The sequence below is a fragment of the Nicotiana attenuata genome, unplaced genomic scaffold, assembly GCF_001879085.1.
Source record: "Nicotiana attenuata strain UT unplaced genomic scaffold, NIATTr2, whole genome shotgun sequence".
NCBI classification, from domain to species: Eukaryota; Viridiplantae; Streptophyta; class Magnoliopsida; order Solanales; family Solanaceae; genus Nicotiana; species Nicotiana attenuata.
Genome location: NW_017670803.1, coordinates 197,403 through 209,481, shown reverse-complemented (window position 1 = coordinate 209,481; position 12,079 = coordinate 197,403). Strand labels below are relative to the sequence as shown.

The window sequence follows — 12,079 nt, the reverse complement described above, 5'->3', positions numbered from 1 at the left end:
GATATTTATTTCAAATGTGTATTTTTACTTTTTTAGGTAAAATATGTAAAAGAAAATAAGAAAATAAAAAAATTAGAGCATCGTAATTTAGAGCTATATAAAAAATTATAGCCAAAATAATTAATTTCAAACTATGTATTTTTTATAACTTTTTAGATGCCTTGAATATTTATTTCAATTTTATAAATCTTTATTTTCAGGTCAAATTCAAAAAAAGATTAACTAAAATTTTATTATTTTTGGCCAAATAAAAATATTTAGCCTAAATAATGTAGTTCTATCCAAGTTTTATTATAAATTGTATTCGAAAAAATTATCTAAAAAGTAATATTCTTAAAAAGGTAAAAAAAAATTATTTTTCAAAAAAAAATACCACATAGACAGAAAAATCCACGTGGCAGGTGAGTGCACCCACACTTTTTGCCACATCAGCGTCTAGGGGCTCTCAAAAGACCAAGTTGAAGGGGGTAATTAAGACCGGACATAGTTCGGGGAGGATACTAATAATCTGAGCCAAATTTAGGGGTGGTTTAAGGTATTTTGCCGAATAAGATTGAATAAGTGACTAATGTTTAATAAATAGGGAGCAGATGTTTATTAAACCGTTTAACCGTATACCGACAGAATTGAATAATGTAAAATCTAGGTCAAAAGGAATCCTCTAAACCACATATTCGTTTTACGAAATTCGCTTATACAGCTGAACAACAACCACACCGTTTAACTGCTAATTAATGTGCGTACATTAAAACAAATGTATCAGTAAAGGTGTCACCACAATGTGGTGTCAAGGAAGAACACCCAACATGGGTGTGTTAGCCATGAACTTGAACAATCAAGTCATTGCGACACACCTTAAATGCCCATCCAACATGGGTGGGCACTAGTTCTTTTTTTCCAATTATTTTTTACTCACAAAGAAGAGAACCTTGCGTAACTGGTAAAGTTACTGCCGTGTGACCTGGAGGTTACGTGTTCAAGTTGTGAAAACAACTTTTTGCATAAATGTAGGGTAAAGCTGTACAATAGACCTTGTGGTCGGCCCTTCCCCGGACACTGCGCATAGCGGGAGCTTAGTGCACCGGGCTGCCCTATTTTTTACTCATAGACTATCTAAGAACTAAGAAAACAAAGACAATGTTAAATGCTGCATGTTATTGTTTTATCGTACGAGTTTAACCACAATTATTTCGATATGTTTAATAGTTCTTTTATCAATTTTGCATGTTACAAATTCTCAATAACATCATCATATGTTATTCAATTATCGCATGTTCAGTACAAATTCTCGATAAGATCATCATATGTTATTTCTTGACGGAAATTATCAAAATTCAGCTCTAGCTAAGGTAGGTGGAAGTCGACAGGAAAACTAAAGAAAATATATTAATTTTACACATATATGTGTGTGTTAGTCAAGAACTGTATTGAAGTTTGAAGGACGTATATTAGAGACACCCTCCATGGGCACGTTAGCTAGAAAACGAATTCCCCTTGGCACAAGAGATATGTCCATCGCCCTTTTTATAATTATTTATTAAGATAATTATTTATTTGGAAAAAAGAGTTCACGCTGCCTTTTATTTGTTTATCTCTCTTCTTTTTTTTTTTTTTTTTTGGTTTCCCACTAGTTCAGTATTCGAGTTAAAGCCCCCAATAAAGTCAGAATCGCACGGAACAATTTTATGTTGGAGGATAAATCGTTTCCCCTAACAAAGACAACTTCATGAGTTTAGAGCTCGAATCTCACAATTACTGATTAAAATTGAAGGAATACTTATCACACAAAAGTATATTATTCGACAATATATACTGATTACATACAAAATAATTTTTTTGTTGGACTAACATACGCAATAAACTTAATTCGAATGTTCTAGTGCTTTTTGTTGGAGAAATGGTGCCTTTTAATAGTAAAAATTTGATATTAATTTGTATTGTATTAAGGGGAGGAAGTGGCCATGATCTCTTATGAATTACCATTATCTCAAGAACTTAGAGTGTCATAGTTCCATGTAATTACTCTTTCATGTTCTTCCATAATTTAAATTATGACCTTTATTACTTTCATCCACTCACCCACTCACTCATTATCTACCCTACAACTCACTCACTAACTAATGCACCAATCTACTAAGATGTTGTATAAGGTAAAATACACTGATCGCATGAGGAAGTGATACATAGAATCAAAGACAGAAGATAGCTGAAATCGAAGGCAACGATTACATCTATTATCGGGTAAAATAATACTCATAAAGATGAAATAAATGTCTGTCACTCAATAACATTTAATGAAGAATATTCTACAGGATTAATTACACTGCCTGTTACAAGAAATATGGCATTCACTGCCCGTCGTTACACATTCTTCAATGGCCCTCATAATTGACATTAAAGAGGGGATCGATCCTAAGACCTTGTTTCCTAGGTGCAGCTATAAATAGTGAGCTCTACTATCATTGTAAAGCACACGACTTTTATGAAAAACATACGCTACACGCTATTCAAAGATCAATATAACTTTATCTTCTTATTTGTTGATATCATTGCTGTTGTGCCCGGAATCCTTGCTCCCAGAATTGATATTTCTGCTATTTTATCGTTATCTCAAGGCTAAGTATTTATTATATGTAATTCATCTATTATTTTAGGATAAAATTAATTCACTTGTCTATAAACTACACATAAATTAAGTTGTACCGTTTTACGGGTAAACAGTTTGGCGCCCAACGTGGGGCTTAGACAGTTGTGTAATTAAGTTTGTCCTTGCCTCTTTTACTAACGTATTTGATTATTTGTTCTTAACAAAAATCATAAGAAATGGCAGATAATGGTGTTAATAACACACACAACCTCGAGGCCCAAAGAAATCACTCTTAGCATGAGGATTCAATCAGCAATACCCGCAGCGAAGGGAACGAGGCCACACCGTTGTCTTGCCAGCTTGCCGACGAAGGCCTTCTTTCGGTATCTACAAATGGGCCCCAATTGCATTTCCTTTTGACACATACGGCTTGCACCCATTCACAAGTACATCCTCTGACCTGTGGGACCTACTTAGTAATAGCCAAATTCTTAATTTCATCTAACTCTTTTCTTCAACCTGTTCATTCACCGAATTAAACATCGTGCCACTTTTTCTTTCTTCTAAATTTTAGAACTCGTGGGCTTTGTGATTTTATAAAGAGAAACTTTCAGAAACCACTACGTTTTAGTGGTTACTAGCTAGTTGTAGCTACCATTTACTATATTTCTTCCTATAGCTATGTTTTCAGATTTTTTAGAATGTATTCGATGTATTTAAGCTACTGTATTCATGAATTTAGTAGCATCTCTAGGCGTGAAATAGGGGATTACAGCTAGACAGATTTTTGTATTCGAGTGTATTCGACTGTATTCATGGTGTGAAACATGGATTACAGTTGGACAGATTATTGTATTCGACTGTATTCGCGGCATGAAACAGGGGATTACACTGTTTTTAAACGAAAAGTGAATCAATTAACATAATAGACTCCTAATATAACTCAACAAACTCAATTATAACACACAAAATTTTGTATTTCCAATTATAAAAAAGATTATTAACCGAAAAACACCCCAAAAACATAGCAATATATCTTCAGAGAAATTATATAATACATCTAAATACATAAATTATGTTAATTAAAAAAATATATCAATACATTCATGGAATACAACGAGACAGTGAATACAATGAAATACATGGAATACGGCGAGATACATTGAATTACAATGAACAAAAAGACAATGAATACAATGAAATAGATAGAAATACAGCGAGATACATTGAAATATATTAACAGAAAATTCAAGTTGCTCAGTCCCAAAACTCCGTCGTCTTCGTTCCTCTTTTTTTTTGCAGCTGTTGTTCGTTCCCTTTTCTTGGGGTAGCGACTGGAGGTTTGTCACGACCCGGATTTCCCACCCTCGGGAGTCGTGATGGCGCCTACTAATAGGAGCTAGGCAAGCCAACTCAATTTACTTCTTTTAGCAATTATCGTCCATTTAATGAAAACAAAACATAATATGATAAAACGGAAGTCTCAAATATGATTAACCGAAAGAAATGCGGAAGTTTAACAAAAACCTCTACCCAATACTGGTGTTACAATACTCACGAACGACTAGAGAATACTAGACACAAGGTTTGAATGAAACATAGAACTGTCTGCTTCGGTACAAATGACAACAAACTGACTAAAATAGAAAGGGACTCCGGGCCTGCGGACGTCAGCAGGGCTACCTCGAATGTCCCTGGACTGAAAGCTCGCTCCCAGAATGCTACTGCTACTCAAATGCTGCTCCAACACCTGGATCTATGCAAAAAGATGCACAGAGTGTAGCATCAGCACAACCGACCCCATGTGCTGGTAAGTGCCTGGCCTAACCCCGACGAAGTAGTGACGAGGCTAGACCAGACTACCAGATAAACCTGTGCAGATATATATACAAGTACAACAAAATAATAGCGGAAAGTAAACAATTAAAACTGGGAGGGGAACATGCTTATGGGGTAGCAGATAAAACGGAATATCAGGAATAACAAAAGAAACTACATCTGATTTCTTCTAACACAGAATAAGGGAAAACAAACCACTTTCACTTGTTTCAATTTCCTCTCGTTGCAGGCATGCAACTCGATCCCATTTCTCATAATATCACGTGGTAGGCGTACCACTCGATCCCATTTCACAATATCACGTGGTAGGCGTACCACTCGCTCCCATTTCATAATATCACGTGGTAGGCTTACCACTCGCTCCCATTTCATAGTATCACGTGGTAGGCGTACCACTCGCTCCCATTTCATAGTATCACGTGGTAGGCGTACCACTCGCTCCCATTTTATAGTATCACGTGGTAGGCGTACCACTCGCTCCCATTTTATAGTATCTCGTGGTCGGCGTGCCACACGATCCTATTTCATAATACCTCGTGGTCGGCGTGCCACACGATCCCATTTCTTTCAACACCATACACAAAATAATCCCGGCAAGGGAGAAAGATGTTATAATAAACTATCCCGGCAAGGGAACAAGATAATATAATAAACTATCCCGGCAAGGGAACAAGATAATATAATAAACTATACCCGGCAAGGGAACAAGATATAAACAAACTTACTCAATATCCACTTAACACACTTAATCAATACTTAACACATAAATCAATGCTCCAGTGTTAAAGATTTCCAACCAAGTCCTTGTAAACAACAATTAAGAATTCGATAATATAGCAATTCAGGACTCACGGTCATGCTCGACACCAGTGTATAGATACTCGTCACCATGCCTATACACCGTACTCGACAAATAGCAATTAACAAATAAGACTCTACTCCTATTCCCTCAAGCCAAAGTTAGACCAAACACTTACCTCGAATGCTCCAAACTCAACTCAAGCCTCTAGTACAGCTTTACCTCTCGAATTCGGCTCCAACTCAATCAAATCTATGAAATAACGACTTTATAATATCAATAATAGCTAAACAAATCAAACCCAATGCCTAAATATAGATTCCCAACCTTTCTCCCAAAAATTCCAAAATCGACCCCGGGCCCGCTTGGTCAAAACACGAGGTTCGAACCAATTCCATATCACCCATTCCCCCACGAGCCCGAATATACAATTTGTTTTCAAATCCGACCCCAAAACGAGGTCTAAATCAAAGAAAATTGAAAAGCCCTAACTCTACCCATTTTCCCCAATTTCAACCCTAGATTACATGATTTGAGCTTAGGAATTTGATAAATGATGATGGAAAAATGAAGGAGACAAGTTAAACAATACTTACCCAAGAAGCTTTGATGAAGAAATGCCTTAACAATCGCCTAGAAGCTTTGGAGAAGAAAGGGTTCGTGTATTTTTTGAATAAAACCCGACACTGTTCTGTTTTTATGACTTAAAAATCGCTGAGTGAAATTACCCTATGCGTTCGCGAAAGTAGGGTCGCGTTCGCGAAGGGCAGAAATTGACAACATTCGCGTTCGCGAGTGGAGAAGTGCGAACGCGAAGAGGAAAAATTCTGGGGTCCAAAGTCTGGTCTATGCGAACGCGTAATTTATGATGCGAACGCGAAGAAGAGGTTTACAAAGCTACGCGAACGCGAGTCTGTTAATGCGAACGCGTAGAGGAAGAATACTAGAGTCCAAGGTTTGGCTTACGCGATCGCGGTACTCGAAATGCGAACGCGAAGGAGGCGGACTCAGAATCTATGCGAACGCGAAGGGGGTATTGCGATCGCGATGAAGGATTTCACTGTGTAAAAATTACAGAAAAATCTGATGCCTTCCTAAGTTCAAAACCATCCCGAACACCTCTGAAAACACTCCCGAGCCCTTGGGGCTCCTAACCAATCACACACACTAACTCAACAACATCCTACGAACTCAATCGTGCGATCAAATCGCCAAAATATCATCAAAATCAATGAATTAAACCTCAAAATCACTCGCTTTTTCATCAACCTTCATAAACTTTCATTTTTAGATATTTAGGTCCAAAACACGTCAAATGACGTCCGATTTCAACCAAATTTCACAGAAAGCGCTTAAACCACATATAAGACCTGTACCGGGCGCCGGAGCCAAAATACGGGCCCGATACCAACACGTTCTAATCAATTTCCTTTTCAAATTTCCATATTAATTTCTGAAAAATAATTTCACAGAAAAATTCATTTCTCGGGCCCTCGACCTCGGAATTCGACTCTGGGCATATGCCCGAGTCTCATATTTTTCTACGGACCCTCCGGGATCGTCAAATCACGGGTCCGGGTCCGTTTACTCACAATGTTGACCAAAGTCAACTTTATTCATATTAATATCAAAATTCATCAATTTTTACATAAAATTCATATTTAAGATTTTCGGCTACGCGCCCGGACTGCGCACGCAAATCGAGGTAAGTAAAAATGAGATTTTTATGGCCTCGTAAGCACGGAATGAAAGAGAAAACAGGTGATGACCCCTTTGGGTCGTCACAAGGTTGTTAATGGAGTGGGCTGCTATCAGCTTTCTTTTTGAAATTCAAGGATGATAATCCTCTCTTAGGAAGGTGGGCGGATGATCAAGTTTGTGAGGAGTGGAGTGCTGGGCATTCTTGGAGAAGGGGAATGGGAAGGACGACTGCTGCTCTCTCAAGAAGGAGGAGATCTATCCTCCATTGAAGAGAATGAGAACGAGATGGGGCTGCTGGTGGGTGAGAGATTGGGGGAGGGGGCAGCTTTTTTTTAGGGGTCCTCGGCTGAAGCTTTTGGTTAGGGATAGGAGAAGTTTGAGTGGAGAGAGAAAAATAATACAAAACTTATTTTATGGCTTAAGAGTAGGAGATAACCATAAATAGATATTTGACTATAAAAATCAAAAGGTAGCTATGAAATATAATTTTTTAAAAGGGTATTCATTTAAAATAAATAAGGTATCAACCTTTGCTATAGGAGGTAACTATTCCTTTTATAAAATAGCATGTATGTGTTTTAGTATTAATAGGAAAAAAACATCAATCTTTACTTTATAATCAACACCAAATTTAGTAGTCAAGGGAGGTAAATCGAATAATTCATAACATCTTTATCCTTAAATTTCACATTCTTTATCTAATCCAGCTTAAAAATATAATTGAAAGGAATAAAGACGTTGTACTCCATATGTCCAAAAAGATGATATTTTTCGAAATTAAGAGTCAAACTTATTAACTTTGACCATGAATTCGGAATAAAATCTTTAAATTTTTTAAAATAAAAACTATATATTTAAAAATTACGTAAAGGTATTATAAGTCATAATAATTAACAATTCAAAAATTACGTAAAAGTATTATAAGTCATATCAATTAACAATTCAAAATATTTAAAAAAATACAAATTAAGAAGATATTAATTTGTGTTCAAAGTTACCTATATTGTCTAATAAATGATATAACAATCATTTGTCCATGCTTGGTTGAATTTACTAAGAGAGATAAATAATAATTCTGTCAAATAATCTTATTAGTAATGTTATTAATTGAATTTCTACACGAGTGCAAAAAGTTAAGGAGAAGAATTAATCTAAATAGTCGCTAACCAATTCGCTTAAACAAAAAAATTCAGGAATTAATAATATATGCGTAATTTATGTACAATAAATATAATGATGTATAATTAGTGTATAATATATATATAAATCAAGTGGGAGAGGTAATTAGTGAATTGACCGTCTATTTATGTAAAAATCCTAACTTTCAAAGACATTTTGGATCAAAGATAGTACAACACAATTTATTGAGGGGAAATTACCAGCTATGTCCATTTATAAGTAGCTCATTACAAAAATTGGCCAATTCATAAAATATTACTAATATTAGCCAATTAGCTATTTGTAGCAAAATTAGGTCAAATTTTTGCTTTTGTATAGTGGGTGTTATTAGAATAGATTGGGTACATCTTGAAGAGTTCGAATTTCAGTTTTGGGATGATTTGGTGAAGTTTTGAGGTGGTTTGAATTGAAAATTTGAAGCAAAAATCGAACATGAAAAAAAATGATATGTGTATCACACTGTGTATCATTTGTGTATCACATATGTATCATATCTGTATCAATTATGTATCACATTTATATTCATGTATACCTGTGTGTGAGATACATGCGTGATACATGTTTGATACATGTGTCGTAGAAGAACTTTTTTGAACTCGATTTAATTACGAATTTTGATACAAAATTAGTCCAAATCACCTCCAATATTCATCAAATTTTGTATATTGACTTATTTATATGTTTTCAATAAATTTTAACTATACCCATTGAAAAAAGTTCCCTTTTTGCTTAGATTTTTGGAATATTGTATTTTTTTGTATTTCATCACCTTATTTGCTACCTCATCCATGAAATTTCCTTTCCGTCTTGCATCTAATGTTGCTAATCACTCTTAAAATATGGAAGGAGATTTTTGCATGTGATTCTTTGAGATAAAGAACCTTATTTATTTAATTTTTCAATTTTTGTATGTGCTTGGCTAGTTTTGGTAAGTTTATAACTAATGGCTAGAGGTTGGTAAGTTGAAACTTATAGAGAATTTTTTGTAAAGCACCATCTTTTAGGTCTAATTAGCTATTTATAGATACCCTTTGCTATATTACGTGTTATAGATACCTTTTATGATTTTATACAATGTATTCTCATGTATTTAAGCTGTTGTATTCATTAATACAACAAAAAAATAGGCGTTAAAAAGGGAATTCCAGCTAAATTTGATATGTATTTAGCTGTATTCAAGTGGCATTAACGTGAAATACAGTAACGTATCTGCGCAAAATCTGGAAGGTTAAACTGGTTGAAAACGGAAGGAAATCAAATCACATGATATTCTCCTAATTTAACTCAACGAACTAAAACTAGTACACATTAATCTGTATTCTGCTCAAAGAAATCAACTCAGAAACGTGAATACAGCGAAAAACTAGAGCAACATCTGATCAAACTTCTTCCATTCTCTTCTCCTTTTTCTCGATTGATACAAATTTTATACAAAATAAGGTATAGTTCCTCTATACGTATGGCAAGTTTAACAGTTTTGTTGCGTCATTCTGGCAAGTGGAACGATGAGGGCAATTACATCGATTTTTCAATTGAGGGAATACTGATAAAGGAGTATGCCTCCTTTAATGATCTGGTTGCTTCAATTTCTAATCAACTGGGTATAGATTTGAGCTCAAAGACCATTAAAATACAATACAAAATAGAAGAAAATTGCACGCCAATGGAAATACACAATGATATGGGTTACTGAGTGTATGTAGAATTGAAAAAAGAGAACAGAGAATTTGGGATGTATCCTTTGTGCATAACAACTATCGAAAAAGATCTTATATCCGGAGGTAGTTTAAATCAAGGCGACATTGAGCAAATAGACGAAGCAGTTCAAAGGTACGATTCCGTTACAGATGATATATTGGCTCTAGATTTTGTCAATTCAGGAGAAGCGATTGGAATGTTCGAACTCCACAAGGATTTGATAATTTCAAAAACTAATCAAAAGGAGGTTATGGCTGGACTAATGTATAAGGATAAGGCTACATTGAAAGAGGTGATGGAGAATTATGCTATAGCTCAAAGGTTTCAATTCCGGGTTGATAGGTCTAATGCTGTCAGGTTTGCGTGTATTTAAATTTTTTTTTCTTTGTATTTTCTATTATTGGTTCGAGCTGTAAGTTTAATGTTGTATTTATGCGTATGTGTGTATTTCCTCTTGATGATCACAGATGAAGTAAATATATGTTTGTTTAGGGTCCTTAAATACATGTATTCATATGTATTTTACTGGTATAAATACACAACAGTGGCTCTAATTATTTTCTTATTTTGTCTACTGTGGTATTAAGTGTATGCATATACAAACAAGTGTATTCAGTTGTATTCATTGTATTTAAATGCATATAGCTATAATTGAATTCAGTAGTATAAAAAATTATATATATAGATGTCAGGATGTATCTATGTCAGATTGTATTTGTCTGTATATGAGCTGTATTTTTTGTAAACACTTATGCTAATCAAATGTAAAATGATTAATTCTTTGTAGCTATGCATTATTATGTATTTCAGAAGATTGTGAATGGAGGTTTAAGGCTTCAAGCATTAACAAATCAGAACTATTCAAAGTGAGAGAATTCAATGATAACCATACATGTCCGCTGAAGGACAAGGTGTATGAGCAGCGGCAGGCTAGTAGCAGCCTTATAGGTGGTATGATAAGGCCTAAGCTTACAAACCATAAGAGGAAATACACCCCAAAGGTTGATGATGTGAAATCAGATTTAGGTGTAGATGTTAGCTACATGTTGGCGTGGAGGGCTAAAGAAAAGGCAATGAATTTTCTGAGAGGTGAACCGGCTGATTCATACAAAAAATTACCAGGATACTTATATACAATGGATATGACATATCCAGGTTCCCACATCAGAATGGTAAAATCGCCAAAAAATGAATTCATGTACGTGTATATATCCTTGTATGCCTTTATAAGGGGGTTTGATCATTGTAGACCCATTGTTGTTGTGGATGGAAGTCACCTAAAATCTTACTACACCGGGACATTCGTTTCGGCAAGCACGTTGGATGGTGCAGGTGAGTATCTGAATTATAATACAATCTGTTAATATTTTAAATATTAAAATACATGTTTTAAAAATAAATATATTCAATTGTATTTACAGGTCATATATTGCCACTAGCATATGATGTTATTGATTCAGGGAACGATGCTGCTTGGACGTGGTTCTTTGAGCAATTCAAGATAGCATACGGTGAAAGGGAAAACATGTGCATCGTTTCAGATAGAAATGAGAGTATCATTAAATCTGTATCGAGAGTGTATACAAATGTACCGCATTTTGCTTGTATATGGCATCTATGGAATAACGTATATAAGAAATTCAAAAAGAGCCATGCCATATTGAGCGAGATATACTTCTCGATGGCAAAAGCATGCACACAAGCTGAATTTGACAGTCTGATGGAGAAGGTGGAGAAGGTAGATATTAGGGTGAAAGAATACTTAGAGTTAGCTGGTTACGAACAGTGGGCTAGGTTGTATGCACCTGTTAACAGGGGATGGACAATGACGTCAAATATTGTTGAGTCAATCAATGCCGCACTAGTTTTAGCAAGGGAATTGCCAATATATGACTTCCTCGAAGAAGTTAGAAAGATGTTTGGACGTTAGAATTGTAGTAACCGCAAAGAAGCTACACAGACATACACGACGCTTGGAAAAAAATACCAGGAGATGCTGACTTTAAATAAGGCAATGTCTACACGTATGACTGTAAGTTATATTTTAATGTCATTGCTGTATATAGCTTAATTGTTTTCTGAATTAATGGCATGGATACAACTGAATACAATCATTTTTTAAGTAGAACTACCATTAATACATATGAATACAACTATATTCAAACACATAAAAGACATATTTTTCCGTAGATCTAATATGAATACAACTGAATATAACTAAAAACATGCTGCAAAAACTATTCGAATACATCAGAATACAACTAACAAAGCTGTAT

General features: G+C 35.0%; 1 protein-coding gene across 1 annotated transcript; it reads left to right on the top strand.

The window, feature by feature from the left end:
- The first annotated feature begins 9,564 nt into the window (after positions 1 to 9,564).
- On the top strand, positions 9,565 to 11,733 carry LOC109243457. Its single transcript, XM_019410393.1, has 4 exons — positions 9,565 to 9,706; positions 9,809 to 10,160; positions 10,591 to 11,135; positions 11,225 to 11,733. The coding sequence occupies exons 1-4, from the start codon at positions 9,565 to 9,567 to the stop codon at positions 11,731 to 11,733; spliced, it is 1,548 nt and encodes a 515-aa protein (XP_019265938.1).
- Positions 11,734 to 12,079: the final 346 nt, after the last annotated feature.

Coding starts and splice junctions, on each gene's coding strand:
- LOC109243457 (XM_019410393.1), top strand. CDS start 9,565: ATGGCAAGTTTAACAGTTTTGTTGCGTCATTCTGGCAAGTGGAACGAT. Junction 10,161..10,590: donor GATAGGTCTAATGCTGTCAG/GTTTGCGTGTAT, acceptor AATTCTTTGTAG/CTATGCATTATTATGTATTT. Junction 11,136..11,224: donor AAGCACGTTGGATGGTGCAG/GTGAGTATCTGA, acceptor TTGTATTTACAG/GTCATATATTGCCACTAGCA.